Raw genomic sequence first — 24,549 nt, 5'->3', positions numbered from 1 at the left:
GAGCCGGGAAGAAATGCACCGTCTTACACGCGAATCTTCGTCCCACCTTTTGATATTGGCGTCTTTTCGAGTTCCAATGTCTAATTAACTGATGTACGTATTTCACCATGTTGTTCTCCGTACATATATGTAGTTACCGCTTTTAACACATTGGTTTTTCTCTAAGTTTTGTTTCTATCTTATGGACGATGCCCTACATTTGTGTACGTACATTTGTTATCTTTGAAAATGTGTACGTACATACATATAGTTGTTGGAATGGGCATTATATTTGCTTAAACCATATAACACATTGGTTTATTATAACGTATTCACAGGTTTTGGTTACGAGCTAATATTGGAAATTAAATATAATATGTAGGTTTCATTATAACATAAACTTCTCGTCAACTCGTAAAATAGGACAGAGTCAATAATGACGCTCCTTCGTTTTATCAATTCTTGTCCGTTCTTTTTCCACAGCATTAGGGCAATCATTTCCATGTGCTGCACATGCTGAAGAATAACCAATGGTCCATTATCTCACCATAAACAACAATATATGAATAGTTTAAACTCGTATTTACCCAAATAACAGTTACCTGTGTGTGGACCCATTGTTGAGGCAATATAAGATGGGAGAAGAAGAGGTGATATGCTTTGCGGAATCCAAATAAGTTGTGTATCCTGCACAATTCTTATATGAGTAGACAGACAAAAACAGCCCAATCCGAATGAAATATAAAACACTTGCACATCTTCCCGTTGAATCAACTCGGTGAATCTAGCGTATTTATGATGTTCTACATCTTCCAACGGATCGTATCTGGTGGATCTGTCAGGTGGGTTGATGATGACCATCGTGTCTTCCCTTACTGATTCATCGACAATAATAACTGGATGAGTCACTGGTTGATGTGATCCACTTGGAATAACTACCACTCCTGAACTGTTATCTGGTGGATCTGCAGTTTCTTCACAATCTACCACTGATTCGCCTTCCTTCTGTTCTACGTCCCTCTCGACCTAATATCATGAACGTACATAGAATTATACATATATATATAACAATAAACTTACTAAGTAGACAGTATATGTTCGTAACACAAATAGTGTTGAAAATCAAATGTGTAGCTACAATTACCTGTTGTTGGTCTTCAACTGTGGTCTCACGAACAGGTCCTTCGGTAGTGTTAAACACCTCTACTGTTTCACCCTCCTGATGCAGTTCTTGCCCATCCACCTATTCAAAATAATGGACCATTGGTTATTCCTATATGTTACCGACTGTATTTTCGAGGATGGTATAGAGGACATCATTTGTATACATCATCGCAGGTGATAAACAGATAATCGCATATTTAAGAGACTTACAGATGGAGATGCTCTGATTTTTGCTTCATCAGACACCAAATTGTTACATCCTTGATCATTAGGTACCTCATTAATTTTTGATGTATTCAGTTGCAGCAAAATCTACAACAATGATGAACGAAGTTGGAATAAGAAGGTCCCTAATTATAATTAACATATAATGTCATACTTACAGTGGATACTAATGCTTTAGTTGGTGATACCTCACCACCAAGGGTATCTTCACCGCCGACATCATCTGGGCAACTATGATCTCCTACCTTCTAATAACATACAATTTACGTGTACGTACATTAGCTACATTAAACATAAATGTAGGTACACAAAATTTAACAAATTATAGTGTACGTACATTAAATCCATCGTCCAGAGATGGTTGGTGCATGTCGTAATCGCGAACATCGGCTTCCCATCCAGCAGCAGCATTAACACAAACACTTGTTGGAAAACTCATGTCGTCCAATTGTTGGGGTCAAACTACTTCATCACCGCTCACCGAATTTTCACCATGTTTATCATCATTCAGACCTTCAACGTTTCCAACATCCTGTGCAAACCACGAGAACAACAAAAATTAATTTATCTACGATGTGGAAATCATACAACAATGATGTTAGTGGGCAAACTAACCTTAGCAGTGTCACCAACTTCGATGGTAGGAACCTTCTCTCTTCTTTTTTTTCTAACTATTAATGAACTCATTCTTCGAAACTTATTCTTTTTCCCACTTTTTCTGTGTGACTGTTGCTTTGACTTATTCTCTGAACCCATCTGACTACCAGCAAAAGGTTCAGGTACCCCATAGTCGTTTCCTTTAACCTCCAATAATGCAGCTCTTATCTCTGTACGGACGAAGCTCTTCATGTCTTCATGCATTTCCTTTAGCATTGCTTCTTGCTTCCTGAAGAACCGCCTGAGTTCAACCGCATACCTTTCAAATCGCTCATCATCCAAAGCTTGATCACCATTGGGCGTATCCCCCACTTCCACATTAGCTTATGTAGATGTCTTCAATTTCTTATTTTCAATTGTTGATGTTTGTCCTCGTTTCCTCTTTCGACATCCACCTGTAACTATAACACCAATAACCGAATATCAGTTCATAAAATTTGATTCGCATAAGATTTTAATATCGCTTTCAAAAAATAACACAATTGTCAACATACCTTTCTCTTCATGTCGTATCTGTTTTAGGAACTCAGCATCGCCTCCCACCCATATTGCCTCATCCCATTTGTGGCCAGCATTAATAAGATTTTAAATGTTCTCGACTTGATGGTCTTCCTCCTCATCACGCCAGGAGAATGATCCAAGAGAACAATGCTCCACTAATTCGACCATCTGCGTAATAACCAACTATAAAATGATACATGTATAAGAAAATATACACCAATTAGAGAACTTATACTTTTATATCACATGTGTACGTACAATATAAAGCACAACCACCTACGTACCTCTTTAGCAGCCTCACATGCGAAAATGCTTGCTGTCCGGATTGGGCGCAGTTTAGACAGATTATGGATCGATCTTTGAGTAAACGCCTGATCATCTTCGTCAGACGGTATTAAATTTGCAAGTGATGGGACAGTTTCAAATGCCAGCAGTTGTAGTGCAAGAGGAAATCCATGAACAGCTACTGACCGTTGCTTGCAACTTTTCACTAATCTCTCAACATCTGCAGGACAATTAAACCCTGTAATTGTCTCCAACATCCTCTCAAATAACAACCTTCCCCATGGGTATTTGCAGAAAAATTCAATATTCTTGGTCATCTCCACTGTTTTGGATGTAGGTTTGACTGGCTGAGTAATGCATGTGTGTAGTGACCCTCGCCAAGGGATGAAATTTCAAAATAAAAACTCAAGGCCAAAAGACCAAGAAAGGAAGCCAGCAAGGAGAGCAGAAAGATTGCTGAAGGAAAGTCCGAGAAATTCTGGACGGATCAAGAGATGGCCGATGGTACCATGTACCATGTACCATGTACCGTACCGGACGTACGTGCACGGACGGGCGTATCAGACGAACTCCGAGCGGTTAAGGATGCGAATGGACGTGAACTAAGGGTGGAAAGGAGTCCACTAAGAGAAGTTGATTATTTTAATCTAAGTGAAATTTCCACTAAGATTATTTTAATCAAGAAACGTTAGTGGAGTTAGTGGGCGATTAAAATAATCAAGGAGAGTTAGTGGTGTTAGTGGGCAATTAAACAATTCAAGGAGAAGTTAGTGGAGTTAGTGGGCGATTAAAATAAGTAAAGGTAAGTTAGTGGGAATTTAGTGGCCAAGTGTTAAGGTTAAAATCGCCAAGTGTTAATCGCATGCACTAAGGAGAAGCTTCTAAGTTCGCCATTTGTTCGCCATGCGGGGAGAGAGCCGCATGTCCAGCCACTTGTCTCAGCCAAAACTCACACCAAACCACTATAAATAGGAGCCTTAGGAGCATTTTCGCTCATTTCTTTCCCTTAGAGAAAAAGAGAAAGAGTTAGAGCGAGAGCGAGAGAGAGAGTTCTTCCCGTAGAAGTTCTCTTCCGCGAGTTGTTAGCCAAGTGCCGATGTAGGACCTGTTCGCGTTCAGTCCTTGCTAGAAGTCCGAGTAGATTTTGTTCTTCTCAGCCAAGCCAGGTGAGTTTCGAAGCGTGTGATATGGCACATGATAGGTTGGGTTTTGGGGTGTTTTTCTTTAAAGTCTTTGCGGGATAGACTTAAGCGTTTATGAGAGGTGAGTTGCTTAGGATTTTAAGCGATAAATCTAGGCGCTTTCGTGGGTTGTTGGGTAGACTCGTTTCTTTCTTTCTAGATTGAGTTCTAGGAAGTTAAGTCTCGTTTATTGCTTGTTTGCATGTTGGTGCGAGGTTGTGTTTAGCACTTAGTCTCTAATTTATTTCTAGTCTATTTGTTGCTTGTTTGTGGTTGCATGTGGCTTGTGTGCCTTGCATGTTGCTTGTTTGTGGTCGCATGTTTGCTTGTGTGCATTGCATGTAGTTGTTGTAGTTTGCATGTAGCTTGTGGGCTTTGCAGGTTTGTTTGGTTGTGTGTGAGGTTGTGCAGGAGAAGACTTCCCCAAGGCCGTAATCGGGGCTGATTACGAAGACTCGGAGAGACGGGATTGCAGCCTAGGGCCGAGTATACACGATCGTGTATTCGAGTGCGCCTGTTGAGAGGGACTCGTATGTGATGTTCTATGCTCGCGTGCCTTTGTGGCTGTGAGTATTGGTGTTCACGGGTATGGGGGGAAGTAACGAAGCGAGGAGGCGATGAAATGGTGGAGTGAAGGAGTGAAGGGCATTAAAGATGAAGAAGAGTTGTTAGCTTCCGCATGCGTATACTTTGATAGTATACTTGTTGCATTTGAGTGCTGCATGTAGTTGTTGTTAGATAGCTTGCATGTTGTGTGTTGCTTGATGGGGTTGGGGTTGGGGTTGGGTTTGGTTTCTTGTTAGGTTTCCGAACTCACTGAGTGTTTAGCACTCAAAACTCCATAATTTGTTTTGCAGGTAACCTTAGTGGGGAAAAACCCTTAGAGGGGAGCGCAGGACGTTAGGCCAGCCGGTGTAGTTTGTATTGCCTTTGTAAGGTGTTTTGTTGTTGTAGTCTAAGTTATCGCTTTTTGGCTCTAGGCCTGGTACCAAAACGTTATGAATGTTTTGTGAACTTTTTCGTTAAGTAATTAAAGTATTGATGTTGTTTTATTTAAGTTGTGTGGTTTTGTTTGGTTCCAGCCTTGTCCGAGCCAACACAACGTGCCAGGCCGCGAGGGTTGCAAAGCCTAAGCAGTCTCGGTCGCGGGCGAAATTGTGCTAGGGAGGACCGGTTGGGAAGTCTGCAGCTTCCGTCCCTCGACTGGACCACCTCGGTGCAGTTCCCATAGTGGCGTTCTGTGGCTGTCTGTGGCCTGCGTGGTCATAGGACGGTTCGAGGGCGTTACAACTGTGGTATCAGAGCATGGGTATGATGCTCGCGGAACACACGTTTTCAAATGTTTTCTCGAGTCAAAATGAGTCGCAAAGGCAATTTTAGGAAACCGGTACGTCCTTGTGCATTTTTAGGTAGATGGGATTAGGACTTACCCTTTGGTGCTGGTGCAGATGTCAGACCGGGGAAGTGAAGAGGGATGGTCGTGGGGTGATTCAAGAGCTGATGGAGAAGAGTGGCAAGAGCCGATGGAGGGTGATCCATATGATGTCGAGGATGAGACCGGATCAAGAGAGAATGACGATCGGACAACAGAGAGGTCGAGTTCTGAAAGAAGTGGGTCGCAAGGATCATTACCCGGAGAGAATTCAAGATTCCTGATGGAAACATTTTTCAGTGGAAACTGGTCTGGTATGCAATTTAACAATCCGGGTCAACAGCGAGCAAGTTTCTGTCAAACACCTGGTGTACAACGTGCATATCACGAACCATATGAGCCAAGGAGTGTGCCGCCAAGGCAAACGAATGTCCCTGAAGAGCCGAGACAAAGGAGTGCACCCGAGGAGCCAAGACAAAGGAATGCGCACGAAGAGCCAATAGGTCAAGAGAGTGGACCAAGAGATCCTTTGCTAGCTGCGTTCTAAGAGATGATAGCGCTTATGCGACAGCAAGCGTCACGCTCAAGGGAACCAGAGGCCCCGAACTTCTGGAGATTGTGACGATGATGAGGAATTTGGGAACCGAGTATTTTAGAGGAGGATCAAACACGTTTGAAGCAGATAATTGGTTGTGAAGCATGGAGAAGAATTTTGAAGCAACCCGATGTCAAGAAGATTATAAGAAAGATGTTGCAGTGTACTTCTTAAAGGATGATGCTAGTGATTGGTGTACTAGTGTGAAGAGACACTACGGTCATCGAGATCCAACATGGGCAGAGTTTCAAAAGGAGTTCGAAGGAAATTATTTTCCACTGGAGGCCAGAGACAGATTGGAGAATGAGTTTACAAACTTAGAACAAGGCGGGAAGAGTGTTCGAGAACTAGAGGCAATCTTTACTCGACTGTGAAAGTATGTGTACCGAGGGCGAGACAATGAAGCAGCTATGACACGCCACTTTCTACATGCGCTACGGCCAGATATCCGGAGTAGGCTCATGTCTGTCACTTACCAACGAGTTGACAAGTTGGCGGAGAAAGCTGTAAACGTGGAGGAGCACATAGAAATGGAGAAGGAAGCCATGAAAAAAGACCAAGAGAAAGGCAAGGCGAAGATGATGCCAAGTGGTGGTGCAACGCGAAAGAGAAGTCGATCCGACCATGAAGGGCGTAATTCAGAACTGGGGAATAGAGGAGTTGTGTGTTTCTCATGTGGAGAGTTAGGCAATTATTTTCGAGAGTGCCCGAAGGCAGGAAGGAGTGATCGCCCAGTGCCATCTCACATCATATGTTTCAATTGTGGCAAGGGTGGCCATTACATGGCAGCTTGTCCGATGATCAATGCCATAGTAGCGGAACCAGAAGCAGAATATCCCCCACTGACCAGTCCCGAGGATGAGCAACCTGTGAAGCCGCAAGTGAGAAGGGATCGCGTGTATCCTTCCCCTTAGGTAGTTAACCCTTAGACCTTCAGAACCGTGTGGTGATCGGGAAGGTAAATGTGGGTGCTAACTCCCTCTTTGTGTGTTTGTGTGCTTGTGTGCTTGTGTGTTTGTGTATTTGCGTGTTTGTTGTCCTGTTGTGTGTTCGTTGTCTAGGCTTGTGGAAGCATTTGGTGGTGCTAGTCCAAGTCTTAGTTGTTGTGTGCGGGAAGCCTTCTAGCTAAGCGTTTTAGAGAACCCTTAGTGATAGGCCGTGTAGGGGAAACCTTAGTGTTCTAGGTTGAACCCTTTTCCTAGCCTGTTAGTGGAAGTGCTGAGTTTGGTCGAGCAAGTTGGGTTGGTGGTTGGAAGCAAGTTCGTGTTCGAGAGAGTTGGCCAAGATCAAACGCGCGAAGGAGAAGAAGAGAATTGAAGCAAGACGCATTAGAAGAAGGACCAGAGGAGTTCAAGGGGAATTCGGGGACGAATTCCTATAAGGGGGGAGAATGTAGTGACCCTCGCCAAGGGATGAAATTTCAAAATAAAAACTCAAGGCCAAAAGACCAAGAAAGGAAACCAGCAAGGAGAGCAGAAAGATTGCTGAAGGAAAGTCCGAGAAATTCTGGACGGATCAAGAGATGGCCGATGGTACCATGTACCATGTACCATGTACCGTACCGGACGTACGTGCACGGACGGCGTATCAGACGAACCCCAAGCGGTTAAGGATGCGAACGGACGTGAACTAAGGGTGGAAAGGAGTCCACTAAGAGAAGTTGATTATTTTAATCTAAGTAGAATTTCCACTAAGATTATTTTAATCAAGAAAAGTTAGTGGAGTTAGTGGGCGATTAAAATAATCAAGGAGAGTTAGTGGTGTTAGTGGGCAATTAAACAATTCAAGGAGAAGTTAGTGGAGTTAGTGGGCGATTAAAATAAGTGAAGGTGAGTTAGTGGGAATTTAGTGGCCAAGTGTTAAGGTTAAAATCGCCAAGTGTTAATCGCATGCACTAAGGAGAAGCTTCTAAGTTCGCCATTTATTCGCCATGCGGGGAGAGAGCCGCATGTCCAGCCACTTATCTCAGCCAAAACTCACACCAAACCACTATAAATAGGAGCCTTAGGAGCATTTTCGGTCATTTCTTTCCCTTAGAGAAAAAGAGAAAGAGTTAGAGCGAGAGCGAGAGAGAGAGTTCTTCCCGTAGAAGTTCTCTTCCGCGAGTTGTTAGCCAAGTGCCACTGTAGGAGCTGTTCGCGTTCAGTCCTTGCTAGAAGTCCGAGTAGATTTTGTTCTTCTCAGCCAAGCCAGGTGAGTTTCGAAGCGTGTGATATGGCACATGATAGGTTGGGTTTTGGGGTGTTTTTCTTTAAAGTCTTTGCGGGATAGACTTAAGCGTTTATGAGAGGTGAGTTGCTTAGGATTTTAAGCGATAAATCTAGGCGCTTTCGTGGGTTGTTGAGTAGACTCGTTTCTTTCTTTCTAGATTGAGTTCTAGGAAGTTAAGTCTCGTTTATTGCTTGTTTGCATGTTGGTGCGAGGTTGTGTTTAGCACTTAGTCTCTATATTTATTTCTAGTCTCTTTGTTGCTTGTTTGTGGTTGCATGTGGCTTGTGTGCCTTGCATGTTGCTTGTTTGTGGTCGCATGTTTGCTTGTGTGCATTGCATGTAGTTGTTGTAGCTTGCATGTAGCTTGTGGGCTTTGCAGGTTTGTTTGGTTGTGTGTGAGGTTGTGCAGGAGAAGACTTCCCCAAGGCCGTAATCGGGGCTGATTACGAAGACTCGGAGAGATGGGATTGCAGCCTAGGGCCGAGTATACACGACGGTGTATTCGAGTGCGCCTGTTGAGAGGGACTCATATGTGATGTTCTATGCTCGCGTGCCTTTGTGGCTGTGAGTATAGGTGTTCACGGGTATGGGGGAAGTAACGAAGCGAGGAGGCGATGAAATGGTGGAGTGAAGGAGTGAAGGGCCTTAAAGATGAAGAAGAGTTGTTAGCTTCCGCATGCGTATACTTTGATAGTATACTTGTTGCATTTGAGTGCTGCATGTAGTTGTTGTTAGATAGCTTGCATGTTGTGTGTTGCTTGATGGGGTTGGGGTTGGGGTTGGGTTTGGTTTCTTGTTAGGTTTCCGAACTCACTGAGTGTTTAGCACTCAAGACTCCATAATTTGTTTTGCAGGTAACCTTAGTGGGGAAAAAGCCTTAGAGGAGAGCGCAGGACGTTAGGCCAGCCGGTGTAGTTTGTATTGCCTTTGCAAGGTGTTTTGTTGTTGTAGTCTAAGTTATCGCTTTTTGGCTCTAGGCCTGGTACCAAAAACGTTATGAATGTTTTGTGAACTTTTTTGTTAAGTAATGAAAGTATTGAAGTTGTTTTATTTAAGTTGTGTGGTTTTGTTTGGTTCCAGCCTTGTCTGGGCCAACACAACGCGCCAGGGCGAGGGTTGCAAAGCCTAAGCAGTCTTGGTCGCGGGCGGAATTGTGCTAGGGAGGACCGGTCGGGAAGTCTGCAGCTTCCGTCCCTCGACTGGACCACCTCGGTGCAGTTCCCATAGTGGCGTTTTGTGGCTGTCCGTGGCCTGCGTGGTCATAGGACGGTTCGGGGGCGTTATAATGTGAGTACACCATCGACTGTTATTATCAGCGACAAAGCAACTTTCTTCCACATTTCCATCTCTTCAGTCTCCAACATCTGGACCAAGTCGGCGATTGTTAGTTCTTTTTTCTTCCCGAATAGAGTCTTCCAAACACTCTTACATCCTTCTTCCTTTTTAACCACTGTGTTCACATCTCTCTTTTTTGGATATTTACCACATTCGAGTCCTGTCAACTTAGCAAATTCTTGTAATCCAAACTTTATTGGATGACCACCAAAAACAATCCACATCTCATGCCGTTTTTTGGTCACCAACTGACGGCAAACTAATCCATGGATAAGCTTCCCTGAGAATGAGGCCTTGTTGGCAGGGATACGAAAAAGCTGCCCAAATGGAGACTTTAACAAGTTTTCCATTTCTGTTGTTCCATTCAGCACCTTTGATATTGTAGCAAGATACTCCGGTCTAGAATACGCATTGATCTTGGTTTCGAGAGGGTAATGGTCAAGAGCAAATAACCTCCTCGGTAAATCCAAACTCTTTGGAGGAACATTCTCTTGTTATTCCACATCCATCCTACAAAGAACAATTTGGTACATATTACTCTATACGTACACAAGAACTATGAACCCAAGTTCAATGTGTACCATATTTCCAATTTATACCCAATTACGGTTCTACTATCTAACCCCATCCACATACGGACACAAGAACTATGAACCCAAGTTCAATGTGTACCATATTTCCAATTTATACCCAATTACGGTTCATCCACTCCGAATACATAATAATCAAGAGAATTCATCCAATCACTTACCTTCTTAATCTACTCCGGTAACCTTGCTACTTTGCCGTGAAGGTTACTTTGCCGCGAACCTTCAATCTTCTTCTGTATATCGACAACGACGATTTACTTTTACTATAGTAGATATTTTTAAAAAAAAAAATCTAAAAAGTTAAAAAGTGCAACGGTTGGTTTGAAACTAAATTTTATTAACTCTGGGTAACAAAACTGAACTGTAATTGGTCGGTTAGAAGATATAGTTGTCTTAATCAACGTAGGTGGCTAAAACGTGGAATGAAACATTGAGTTTCCCCTTCCTGTGAGAGATTGTGTTGACTTGGTGTGGTCGATGAAAATTTCTTTTTACACTAATAGGGTATTGGTTTAAATGAAACAAACCAAGTGAGAGAGAGAAGTCTTGGTTTAAACTATTGAAGCTTTAATTGATTGGTTTACATGAAATGGTAGTGATAACTGGTTAGGATTGTATCTCTAATGTTACCAATCATAAGACTGTGTATTACAAAACAAAGGCATTCAACCCATGTTTGTAAGTACTGTCATCTTGTACCACATCTATTTGTAATGCGATATTTCGTACTGCAACACTATTTGGTATTTCACCAATTATGAAGATTTAGAACTTTTGACCCAAAAATACAAATATACAATATACTGTATAAAATTTTGTAATAAAGAAAAAGTGTTGATAAAAAAGTTATGTATGTCCTTCGTATACATGTCTAGAAAATCTTAAAATATTCAAAATTCTTCATCTAAATTTTTAAGTTTTGATAAAACTATGAAGTCTTTATCACAATTCACAACGATAACTATATATTCTTTTATAAATTTCTAAATTATATGTAACATGCAAATTTTTCTTCATATTTCCAAAATTTGTTCAACAGTGCAACCTAGATTTATATGAAACATGTTATATACGAAGGGTAAGGTGAAAGTTTTATGCTATGTTTTTATGCAATACACCAAAAAGAGAGAGAAAATATTAAAAAGGTTACTGACTAGACATAGAATAAAAGGAACAAAACAAGAGAAAAAAAGGGTGGAAATATCTAAAGAACACCAAAATCAAAGACGGGATAAACCATTGAGCATCATTGAGCCTTAAGTCGGAGACACTGAGACCGGGGAAGCGTTTGTGTTCTCTTGTTGCATGAACTTTTCAAGCCACAGTTTTGGACATGGTCATGACAGGTGAAATAGATGGAGTATGGCTCGATACCAAGGGTATGGTCGGCTGGCACAGTGATACCTAAATCCAGAAGCAGGGCCTCATTACCTAGAGAATTAACCTTAAACATTGAGTTCCGATAGCCTGGATTAGAATCCTTATAGAGACGGAACATTCTATATCTTCTTACATTGTAAAAGAAGTATTGAACCAATAAAACCTCTCCTGATGTTGTAACAGCAATGTTATTGCTAACACTTGGTAAAATGTATTGCATTGTGTCCACACCTAATGAAAATGTATCACTGTTGGACACGTCCATGAAACCTTCTTGTCCAACAAATTTTAAGTCTTCGAATGACGACAGTAATGATCTTCTCCGTTCTTGCAAAAGGCTACATATTCGGACAGAGGTAATATATAACTGAAGGAATCAAACGAGCAAGAGAAGGTGTCCCTGGTTACACCATTTCTGCTGTACGTTTTCAATTCAAACCAGACAAAGTAAAAATTTGCAGCAGAACATCAATACAAGAATCTGTCCAAAAAAAAAATCACAGTAATTTCAGAACCCTTCATTATACCTCTGATTCAAACTAATCTTCAAATTGGATTATTGTTATGTATATAAGCTTCTAACATGTATATTTCAGTACCTAGAATTGAACAAGGTGGCTGAACAACTAATTACTCGATACATAAGATCTCACACTTGGTATCACCATGATCGTGGTGCATAGGTATTGATTCCGCAAAAAAAAAAAAAGGGCCAATGACGACGTTTTTAGATAGATGAGACATTGAGTATAAGATTAAATTACTAATGCGAGTTAAAACAAAAGAAATTGCAAAAAAAAGTTTTCAGTGTTATCAATATCTATGAAGAATTTACTTGATTTATGATAGTCACCATGTCCAGAATATGTTTTCAAAGCATATTTTATACATAGAAAATAAAAAGAATTATAACAGAAGAGAAAAAGTGTGATCTCTCCAAGAAAAGAAAAACAAATCAAGATCATGTGGGGAGAAACCATCGAGCATCTGTGAGGTTTAAGTTGGATAGACCGGGGAAGCGTTTGAGGTTCTTTGTTTCAAGGTTGAACACACAGATGTTCAGGCATGAAGGTTTTCGGCCACGTTTACAAGCACGGTCATGACGGGTGAAGTAGATAGAGTTTGGTTCGATACCAAGAGTATGGTCAGCAGGCACGGTGATACCCAAATCAAGAAGCAGTGCCTCATTACATAGAGAATGTACCTCAACAAGCGGGTTCGGGTGGTTGATAATAGCATCAGGGTTTGGATTTAAGATCCTTCTTGAAGAGACAGAACCTCCTCTGCATTGTTTTTTTGTAAAAGTAGATCTCGACCAACAAAACCTCTCCTGATGTCGTAACAGCAATGTTATAGTTAATTGTTGTTTCATAAAAATCAAGCCGAGGATTTGACGGATGAAATGGCTTAAGGGTATCATCATTCTTGGTCAAATCTTCTTGTCCAGAAAAATCCAGTTTTTGCATATATTGATTACTCATTGAAACGTAAAGACTACTACCACCCTGAAGTACCATATCAGATATGGCTGGAAACCACAAGCGTGGTGGAACCCTACGGTAATGATCTTCCCCGTTCTTGCAAACGGCAATATAATCAATCATAATCTCGTGACTCACGTTGAAGAACCAGACTGCAACGTACTCTTCTTTCTTCTCATCTACCCACAAAAGACCTCTTAGATCTTTCGCATTCATGATGGTAACTGAGGGACGTCCGACTCCGAGTACTACTACTTCTTTGAATTCATTATCTCCGAGTCGTTCAAGACTATAGCTATACCTCTTCATCGACTCTAAAGGTGGAAGATCGATCTGTTTCTCGCTAAAGAAAATTTATGATGTAGAGCTTGGATTTGGAATCAAGAACCAAGAACCAGTTACCTGAGTTTGCCAAGAATCTGATCCCTGAAAAGTCTCTTTTAGTTTTGTAAGCCCTAGCTTCATCCGGGTTATACAGAGCACAAACATCGTTCTCTGGAAACAGAATCAGCAATGGAGGTCTTTTTTTACAGAGCAACGTTTGTTTCGAACACGAATACCAATTCGAACACACGATCTTAGCGCGGTGTATGTCCACAAAACTTAGACGTTCGAACACAGATGTTAATATGTCCATAGGAAGCTCCGACCAGTGGCTAGAATTAGAATTCTCCATGTTTTTATCTGTTCCTAAAAAAAAATATACATTGATCAAAAATTAAATATGATGAGTCACACAGTAGCAAACAAAAGTAAGCAAACGAGCAAGAGAATGTAATCGTTATATATCATTAGAACTGATTAAGTAATCCTCAAAATTGAATAAGGAACCATTAAAATTGAAGATCATCACTCTATTTAACATATTTGAATCATGAGTCTTGTACAACTATGGCAACATAACTTAACGCAATCGTTATATACGTAAGCTTCAAACGTATAATTTCAGAACCAAGGGATTCACATATAATTCCTATTTATTAGCTTTCATGGAAACGAGAGAGAAAATGGTGAAAAGCTCAAATTCCTCATCAATGATCTCGAGAGTTTGTTACAACATGTATAGTGAACAGGCTCACTAAACCAGAAATAAACCAATGAGTCATCACCATAATTAAGTGATAAACCGGACAATTACAGAGTCCTTAACCAATTCTATTATTCACAAGTATACCTATGTATTATATATTTATATACATGTAAACTCCAATACTATTGAAACAAACAAACCCAACTATCATCAATACACGAATTAATGAAACTAACCTCGGAACCTAAACACAGAGAAGCTCGAAGAACTCAGAGTTGCCTCTGCTTGTCGTCCAAGACTCCAAGTAAAGAAATATGCCTAAAAGAAGTGTCGTATTGGGAAAAGTAAAAACCCCTAATTTAAACGAGATTGTTTTGGGCCAGCCCGTTTATTCATTCACTTTTAAACCCATCAAAGCACTATGAATAGTTTTGTGGCTTTAAAGGAAAAAAAATAAAAGTTACACGAAGAAATTAAAAGGAAAACACACACAAATCCATGCTTTCTTACTTCGAGTAATGGTTTTTTGTAAACAGACATTGCGTTACAAGTTACCTAAATTAGTTCTAAAATTAACTTTCTATGAAGTTTGTATAATCTATTAAAAAATGTCTATGATTGTTTGTATACAAATCAAATATATTTTTGTCCGGTATAACGTGCTCTGTATCTATCAAGGGATATATACTTGCGTTTATGATGTTTCGCTCAACATCTGAAGCTGCCAACTAAGATTAAGATCCAATTCAAGTCCGTAATATGTTTTCAAAGCTGACTATAAAAATATAAAATAGCTGAATAGGATTAATTAAGTGTGGAAGTCTCTCAAGAACACCAAACTGCAGCAAAAACAAAACAAAATCAAGATGGGAGAAACCATCTAGCATCCTTGAGCTTTAATTTAGAGAGACTCGGCCACGGGAAACATTTGATCTTCTTGGTTGCAAGGTTGAACACACATATGTCCAAGTGTAAAGTTCCCCATCCACGGTTACAAGCACGGTCATGACGGGTGAAATAGATGGAGTTTGGTTCAATACCAAAGGTACGGTCAGCACGCACGGTGATACCCAAATCAAGAAGCATGGCCTCATCACCTAGAGAATCAACCTTAACAAGCGGCATCCTTTTATGATAAGGATCCTTTTTGTAAAGACGGAAGATGTTTTGCCCTTTTGATTGGTAAAAGATCCTCTGGACCAATAAAACCTCTCCTGATATTGTAACAGCAATGTTATTGCTAAGTACTGTTTTATCATCACTCGAAGGATATGGTGGCCGAAGAAATGATATAGTCTCTTCTAAACCTTCTTTTCCAGACAAATCAAGTTTATAAACGTAACCATTAGTCGTAGAGACGTAAAGACTGTCACCAAAAGGTAATAGTACCATATCATATATGACTGGTAACCCCAAGCGTGTTAGTATCTCACGGTAATGATCTTCACCGTTCTTGCAAACGGCTATATACTCAATCATATGTTTTTGACTCATGTGGAAGTACCAAACAACAACGTACTCTTCCTTCTTCTCATCTACCCACAAAAGACCTCTCAAATTTTTGGCTTTGTGGATGACACTAGGGGTGTTCCTGATTCCTACCTCCTTGAATACTTTATCTCCCACTCGTTCAAGATTATATTGGTCACCTTTGATTGACTCTATAGGTGGAAGGTTGATCGTATTCTCGCTAAACAAATCTATGATATAGAGATTGGATTTAGAATCAAGAATCAAGAACCAGTTACCAGAGTTTGCCAAGAATCGAGTCTTTGATAAGTCTCTCTTTGTTTTGTAAACCTGAGCTTCCTCCGGGTTGTACAGAGCACACTCACCTCCCTTTGGAAACGTAATCAGCAATGGAGATGTCTTTTTTCTAGGCAAAGTTTGTTTCGAACACAGATACCAATTCGGACACACTATCTTAGCGCGGTGGAAATCAACAAACCTCAAACGTTCGAAGACTGATTTCAAGATGTCGTCAGGGAGCTCTGACCAGCGGCTAGAGGTAGAAGTAGGAGTCGCCATGGTTTTCTTTTAAATTTTTTGTGTTCTTGCTGAACAGAATTTAGGGTTTACAAAACGGAGAGTTGGTTTAGGTGCCGTGGCCCTATCTGTAAAGAGGGCCTCTCTCGTTATTAATAAAGAAGGCCCAATATTGGAGTTCGTCGTTTTTATTGGGCTTACTTTATATTTGAATCTGATGATTAGTCTAAAATATGCTTAATTAGATAAGTAAATAATATAGATGAGAAGAGTGTCATATATGGGAAGTGTGAAAGAGTTCCTAACTTCTAAAACGATAAAACCTTTATAAAGCAATGCCTCCAAAAATGAAAATTGTAAGTTTCAAAAGGATTTGACATTTTGGTGATAGAAATGGCCAAAACTCAAGCAACACAAAAACAGAAAACCTTATCTCTTTGTGGTCTCTCATCAGAAACATAACCATGTGGTGTCATAAAACTGGTGTGGCTTGTGGGACATGAGTCCTTTCACATCCCAACGCCTATTTCTTTGTCACATAGACCTAATAAATTTGATTTTTGCTTTGCTTTTTGTTGGATATATCATAAAGTGCGTGAATGTATGAGAACAAAGACATTATCCGATCATTTTCTATTTTTCTTTTCATCTTTATCTTTTCTTTTATCCTAGAGTACTATAGACATTCCATTATATAAAAATTCAAGTTCTGATAATAACATGGTTGACGAAATTGATAGCAACATCTACATATAGATAAGTAGGCTAATTAAGAACTTTAGCATTTTGAATACTTTTACGTTTATGAGAATCTTTGCTAATAATTTAATGGGAGCAATAGTAGTTGCTTGGTTTGTGATGAGCTGTTGTCGAGTGGATGAGAAATTGATAGCCTCTACCACCATTATATACATCATGTATTGATTTTTGTTATTTCTTTTAATTTTAATACATCATTTTTAACAAGTAAATAAATAGTCTTCAATGATCATGTATTAGAATAGTAGTGAAAATATATTATAATATATTTTTTGAGGACAAGTTGAATTTGTTTTTGTTTTTTTCTCTAAAGGTTTAAACTTGGAGGAGACGATTTTAGCAAAGTTACAACTGAAAGATAGAGAGAAGCGAAAGCAAAAGGGAGAGACCCCCACAAATAATGTTGCATCTATAATTTTTTCCATATAAATTTACATATAATATAATGGTCCAGCCTACAAAGCTCATCTCTTAAGGTTTGGCTTTGTTATGAGGTCGGTTGAACCTTACAAATATCTTATCTTGCAAACAACTCTAATGTCTATCGATAATGATTACATCATACGAAAAAAAACAAAAACTGATTACATTATTATAATCTTGAATTAAAATTCATGATAACATTTTCTATTACAGTAATTAAGATAATATTGATAGCTCTGTCTATATACAGATTGAGGAGTTATGTAAAGTATAACCAGTTTGTTCTAAATTAAAAATGAAATTTTCTAACTTGAACAATAAACTTGTAACAGCTTCTACTCTACTTAAATTCCAAATATTGGCCGTTTAAACATTTTCAAATCCGCATATATGATAACACTAACAGCTATCTAAAAACTCTAATTAAATATCGGTTGGAAAAAGAAGAAAAAACATATTTTGGTATAGATCAATATTAATAATTATATTTCATTTTTATTTGTCAAAATGTAATAAAATATCAATATCTATATTAATATAATACATGAAGGCAAAATTGTGAAAACGTTTAGAGAAAAATAACAGAGTAGTGTTCTAATAAAGAAAGATAACAGAGTAGTAGGTATTATAGTTTTGTGTGAGAAGATGATAATGACTTAACCACTAATAAAGTGTTTTAAATTTTGTTTGTTTATCCACTTATAAAGTGATATTGAAACTGATGATTGACTTACTTTTTAGGCAACAATAAGTGATTGGAGGAAATTGGGTTTTATGTTTCCCACATACATGCAAAGAGAAGCTATACCTATTTTGTTGGATGTGCTTGCATCCTCTATGTTCAAGTCCATTTTTTCAAGAACAAAAGAGAGAGAGTTGATGATGAAAATGCATCCTCTATGCTCAAGTCCATTTTTTCAAGAACAAAGCAGAGAGTTGATGATAAAGATGAGAAAATAGACATTTGAGTAGAAGTTTAAGTTCGTCATTATGGAAGGTCTTCCTAAAATTCAAGAATGCCTTCCTAAAAGTTAGAGAATCCTTCCTAAATTTTTTAAAATTGTGTTTCAAAATCTCTGTATATGTGTTTTGCTTTATTGTATCACATATTAATTCATTAGTGATGTATAATGATTTGATTATACATATTGGTGTTTTACAATAAAGGTAGCAAATAGAAGTATCCAGCATAATGTTTTAGGAAGATCTTCCTAAACATCAATGACTTCTTCCTAAATTTCAAGGAGTTCTTCCTAAACGTCAAAGACTCCTTCCTAATGCTCTTTTTTTCTTTTCATGACGAACTTCCTGAAATTCAAGAAATCATTCATTAATATATGAGAAACCTTCTTGAATGTTACATTCAAATCCTTCTTATATGTTTACTGGTGAAAACATAGCTATCTACCAAAATATCGAGATAATTAATACAAAACTTTCCTGAATATGTTTTAAAACAAGTCTTGTGGTGAAAACCATCCAAACTATCTTTCATAACCAAAATCTTAATGCTAAAACAAAGACCATGTGAATACAAAGAATCAAACTGTAAATACTTCAATCTCATATGGTAACTGAAACCTTCAATCTTGTATGAGCACTGTTCGTCTTTGATTCTGAATATTATTGCAGCTCCAATTCTTCCTAAACTTTTATGAAGGTCATCTTGAAGTTCAAGGAAACTTTCTTGAATTTCGTTCAATCCTTCCTGAATTTTCATAAGATGGAACAAACCTATATATCTTAGAGCATACGTGAAAACTAAAAAATAGCAGAACATATTAACAAACAACAGTATGTGCAAGACCATCCCAGAAAAAAACATAAGATAATAACAAAGAGATCAAGAATCTAAGAAAACATAAGATTAGGGTACAAAAAAAAGAGACATTATAATAAGAAAAGATGGAATTTTCCATTACCAAGTAAGCATCAAAGCACAAGGAGCAACACAAGTCCTCAAGCAAGCAATTGCAGCCTCATGTGTTCCTTTTCTCAGCAATTCAATAAATTTCTTCACAAGAAAAAACAAAATAGAACAAGAGTTACATGGTTTAAAATTAAAATTAAAATTCACAAGCAATCCAAGAGAAGCTAAAGATTAAGTAACAAAACATAGTCTTAAAGACCACATCATTACAAAGTCTGATTATCCATCCTTATGTTCATCCTGAAATCCAAACTTTTTACGAAGATCATCCTGAAGTTTAAGGAACCTTTCCTGAATTTCGATGAATTCTTCCTGAATTTCGAGGAATCCTTCCTGAATTTTCATAAGATGAAAATTGTAGCTTAAAAACTTCACAGAACTGTATCCAAATTCAATAGACCTTACATATCCATCTCTTAAAGAACCAAAACCATCGAACTGTCTAGTCTTTGCTACAATACTCATTATGGAGTTTCTCTGCAGCCTAACAAAAATACAATATAAAAATTGCAGGTTCTTGAATCATGAGCAAACTATGGTTTCTCTGCAGCCCAACAAAAGAACATAATTTTAGGTTTCCTGCCATGTCAAAACCGTTCTAAAACCTTTCTTATCAGATCGTTACCTACTTCTTTGGGATTAGTACTCGATTCAACACAAATGACCCCAATTTCATCAATAACATCATTATCCTCTTCGAATTCAATTTCACCATCACTAACATCAGAACTACCACTAGAAAAATCTCTAAAACCAAGACTCACATCAAACAAAAGTGTAGAAGAGTGTGGCAATTGAGGGTGATAAATAGAAGAATGAAACAGACAAGAGGAGGGAAAAGATCTAGCACCGGAAAACTTCCTCTTCTTCTCTCCTGTCGATTATTGAACTTTTACCGGAATTAAATTCACCAAGTTGAATATTATCGATGCTTGGGCTCCTCTGCGGTGTCTCAATCACTGACTTCAACTTCATAAATCACCTTTGATTCAGATCCGATTGGGTTCATCGGTGGAACACCATCATCGGTTAGGTTGGAAATCAGAGAGAAGGAAGAGTGAGAGAGAACATGCGGTGGTTGCAATGCCACGATCTAGACTCAACACTGTTTTAGTTTTATTAATATTTTTTAATAAGATATAATTTTGTGCTAGTTTTGGAACATTTGAAAACATGTGCTAATTGTGGAATAAAAACTTAAAATTGTGCTATTTTTGTCAATTTCCCTATAATATATATGTATATTTAGTAATACTAATTATAATTTTGGAATATAAAAAAAATAAATTAATTTCTAATATACTATTTATACATTAGCCTACTCTAAACTTCAAATTACCACCTAACACGTGTTAAGAATTCACAAGCTCAAAAGACTTGGACTTTATGAGCATGAACCTCTACAAACCCTTATCTCAAGCAGTTTAACGTGAGTAGAGTTAAATTTTGATTACCTGAGTAGAAAGAAAACTTTTGTTACTTGAGTAGAGTTAAATTCTTGGTTACTTTTGATTTTTATTTAGGTTGGGAAACAAGTTCGCATATTTCTTATCTCCACTTGAGAACATGTTGATCAATCCTTAACCATTTTGCATTTAATTTGAAGAGAGAAATTTTGACTCAAAATATTTAGAATTTAAAAATATTTAGGTTCATCCCTTATTCACCTCCTATCCTCTCAACCGATCAAAATCTTATATATAATATTTATTTAGAAAATAAATAAAAATTATAATAAAAAGCAAAACAAATTTTGTATATTTTTAATTAAGAAAATTTCAATATTGGCTTCGTTTATATTTTTAAAATTAGAACAAAATTATGTGTCGGTTTGGGTTTACAAATAAGGTGATTATGGATTAGATTTTACAATTAAAATAAAATTATATATCGGTTTGGGTTTACAAATAAAGATAGAGCTGTAGGGAGTAGAGTTGTGAAGAGAAGGAAGAAGAAACCGATCTAGCAATCCGGAAGTCATAGTTCAGTCTGATAGAGATAGAGCAGTAGGGAGTAGATCTAAAAAACCATCGATGGTGGCTTAGCCTTGCCTTTCCGGCGATAGACTTCCCCCGTCAAACCACCAGCCGTGACAAAACCTCCTGCGTCTCCAGCCGTTCAGATCTAACCGTCGTATCTTTCTCATTCCTTGCCGAGAACTTCCTTCTTCTAACCGCATAGCTACGCCGCTGGTAAAGCTCTTACCGGAAGTATCCTGCGGAAGCTTCTCCTTGCCACAAATTCCCTTTATTTCGATTTGATGACTTTGTCGGTAGGTACAATGAATTGCGGATGAAGCATTATGGACCAGCGGTTCGTCTTCAACGCTGGTGAAGATGCACGGAGTCGTGATCAGAAAAAAAGAATGGAGGAGAGAGAAGAGAGCCGCGAGTAGATCTCACACGCTCACCTCTCTAAAAATAAATTTCGTAAAATAGTTGCTCTTTTCTTCTTCAGTTCTTCGTTTTCTTATGTTAAAAAAATCTAACCAAGAGATAAATCCAACGCACTCAAAAAACCGAATCCATCAAAGGTGCACCCATCATCATACCTAGTACGTATAGATTACAATATTATCTCATACTCGGTCAACAAATCAAACCTAAGTAGCATGTTAATTAATTAAATTAATCAAAGGATCTATAAAAATCGACTGATGCATAAACCATAATGGACCTAACTTTTAATCCTCGAGATAAGGAAGCCGTGTCTCTACCACCAATTCTCTTATATTCTTTCACCCTTTTTCTACCCTAATTTTCTTATTAGTTGGAACCTCCCAACGTAATCTTCTTTCTCTCCATTTGTTTTATCTTTTCAATTTCATGTTTTGTTGTTCTCCATTCATCAACCCAGCTGTCCTTTTCCCACATACAGTATATCCCAAATATATCCCTCCAATTTCACTTTCCTAAATTACCCTTAAAAGTGTTTCATCATTTACCATATCATCTCCTTCTTCGTAAGCGGTTTTAATGCCGATGATTCCTTTGCATCTTCCACATTTAACCTCGAATCTTTTTTAGGAATCTCTGATTCACAAGTTCGATATATACCCCCAAGAATCTTTTTTTAATGTCCAAATTACGAATCCTTTGAATCTTTCTCATATATGTAGCTCCCAAATTAACCTTGATAATCATTTTTAAGGAATCAAATTCATTTTCATTTTCACCTTGGTTCCAAACTCCGTCGTCCTCCTCTCATAACGTGTTTTCAGGTCAATTAGTTTGATTTTTCTCTTCCAATTTCATATTTTTCAAAGTCCACTAAAAAAAGCCAAAAATACTCCAAAGTTGAACGTAACGGTCAGTTTAAGTTATGGCTCTTCTCCTCATTGTACGAAACCTGAAAAAAAAAATACAAACCAAAAAAAAAAAAAAAACAGATCAAACGTTCACAGAAAAATAATCCAAATAAAGAACGAAATCGAAAACACATACCTGACACGAACAAACGAACGACACATACCTGGAAATTATAACGGAACACACATTAACGAGGCATACACGAACACGACGACGGTTAACGGCAAACGGAACGGGGTCAACGGAGAACGGAGAACGTTGACTTGACGGAACACAGTGAAGGCAACGAACTATGGAGAGAAGAAGAATTGCAAAATTAAGGGAACCAAAACACAATTTGCAACTAAGTCCTTTTCCAGATTTTAATTACCCAATTCGTCACTATACTATTTTCCAAATTTTTAGATTTCTGCGAAATTTCTTTTTTTTTTCAGTCTGCTTCAATAAGCAATATCTGTATGTACAATCATCATCTCATCCTTCTCAACCCAACTACACAAAAACGGTGTCGTTTCTCTTTCACCGTTTTACAATTCTCGCACCCGGTTTTAACTCAGCTCCGATTTCGACTCCGTCCGGTCTGACTCAACTCGTTCACGGCAGATCTGACAATATTCCTCGGCGGATCTTGACGGATCTCAAAAGCTCATCCAGAAACGATAATTTTTTCCTGTGGCCGATTTCAAAAAACAAGGAACAAACCTGAAAACAACCAGAGGTTTTTTTTTTTTTTAATGAGCTTCTTCTGCTTTCGACATAGAGGCGAGTCTGCTACGACGAGGCTCATACGCAGCTCGTCTCTTGAGTTGATGAGACGAGGGTCTAATCAACGTAGTCAAAGCTCTTCTCACCCATTCACCTTCAACGCCACCAATTCTCACAAGCGAATTCGTCATAGCAGATCTACGCATATTCAAACTATTCGTCGGATACGCCGCTGCGCCTTGACCGTGTGGATTCGCTACGTTCTTGTGTAGACTACACCGGAACGAACCAGGATGTGTCGTCGGAGAACACATACATCTCCTCCTCGAATCCGGAATCTTATGATGATGATGATTGCTAGGCTTGTTAGACGAAACGGCGATAGATCGATTCGGAGATATAGATCTGCTGTTGTCGATAGAGTAACGAAACGATTGCGTCATCGGAGCTGATGTGAAGAGATTCACACGCGTCGGGGAAGCAGATCTGTGGTGGTTATGGGTGTTGTAGTGATTGTGGCTGCTGAAAAACGCTGACGACGGAGACGAGAAACTCGAGCTTGTGGATGAAGCGAAGCCTGAAGAACCGTTTGAGTAAACGCCGCAGAATCTTCCCGACGGTGATTTGGATCGGAGCGCAGGTCCGTTTGATCTGGTGGTGGTGGTTCTAGAAGATGTAATCGCCATTGTTTAAAAAAGAAGCTTCGAGAAGAAGATTTTTGAAGAAGAAGAAGGGCTCTCTGTTTTTTTTTAAGTGTCCCCTAAGGGTGATTGGTTCGGCAAACCTAGCGAGTCTCAGAAGGAGAATATATAGCTAGAGGAGATGAGTGGCAATTTTGTGTAATTATCGAGAAAGTGCGTGACCTTTTTCGTGTTTGTAATGTGTATTGTGTGGTTAACATTGACGTAACCATGGTTAAGTGAAAGATGGGTTTGGGGATCTCAACTTGACGTATTGAAAAGAATCGGATTCTGATCTAACGGCTGAGAATGAGTCTAAAGAGAGTGCTTTTGTGGGCATTTGTAATGGGTGCCACGTATGCGGGTTCGAGAAACGGTCAGCTTTTGATTTACGATAGTTACCCTGACTTTTTTTTTTTTTTTTTTTTTTGTCTTCCGATAGTTACCCTGACTTAGACGTGAATTATTACGGGATTGCCATTTTCTCTAAATTGTCTATCACCATTTTTTTTTTTTGCGGTTATTTAATTTATAATTGTAATGGATTTGAAAATTTAATAAAAAATTATGTATTATTCAATTATTAAATTTTAAATATTTATCAAAATTATGTGTTATTGGTTATATGATTGATAAATACTAATTAATGATTTGTTTTTGGAGTTTAAAATATACATTATATTTTAAATAGATTTGAATGGTTTGAAAGTGTTCAAATAAAATTATTCAAATTCAAAAATAAAATATGTTAATTCAAAATCTACATGTTTTA

The 24,549-nt window shown here is 38.4% G+C and overlaps 1 protein-coding gene, 1 long non-coding RNA gene and 3 pseudogenes across 3 annotated transcripts; 1 reads left to right on the top strand and 4 right to left on the bottom strand.

The window, feature by feature from the left end:
• Positions 1-1,825: 1,825 nt before the first annotated feature.
• Positions 1,826-10,180, bottom strand: LOC147929407 (uncharacterized; annotated as a pseudogene).
• LOC147929408 (uncharacterized) lies at positions 6,896-9,220 on the top strand. The gene is made up of 2 exons (XR_015577744.1): positions 6,896-8,152; positions 9,025-9,220. It is a non-coding gene; the product is annotated as an uncharacterized LOC147929408 (long non-coding RNA).
• Positions 10,181-12,436: 2,256 nt separating the features above from the next.
• Positions 12,437-13,632, bottom strand: LOC104738180 (F-box protein At5g25290 pseudogene; annotated as a pseudogene).
• Positions 13,633-14,766: 1,134 nt separating this feature from the next.
• Positions 14,767-16,269, bottom strand: LOC104736549 (F-box protein At5g25290 pseudogene; annotated as a pseudogene). The gene has a single exon (XR_015577613.1). The product of XR_015577613.1 is annotated as an F-box protein At5g25290 pseudogene (transcript).
• A 6,529-nt stretch (positions 16,270-22,798) lies between these two features.
• LOC104736548 (uncharacterized) lies at positions 22,799-23,888 on the bottom strand. The gene has a single exon (XM_010456549.2). The coding sequence runs from the start codon at positions 23,781-23,783 to the stop codon at positions 23,124-23,126; it is 660 nt and encodes a 219-aa protein (XP_010454851.1). The 5' UTR covers positions 23,784-23,888; the 3' UTR covers positions 22,799-23,123.
• Between the last annotated feature and the right edge of the window lie 661 nt (positions 23,889-24,549).

This window comes from Camelina sativa, chromosome 13 (genome assembly GCF_030686135.1).
Source record: "Camelina sativa cultivar CO46 ecotype springtype chromosome 13, ASM3068613v1".
In the NCBI taxonomy this organism is placed as follows: domain Eukaryota; kingdom Viridiplantae; phylum Streptophyta; class Magnoliopsida; order Brassicales; family Brassicaceae; genus Camelina; species Camelina sativa.
The sequence above is the reverse complement of the archived record's forward strand: the minus strand, read 5'-3'. Positions and strand labels throughout refer to the sequence as shown.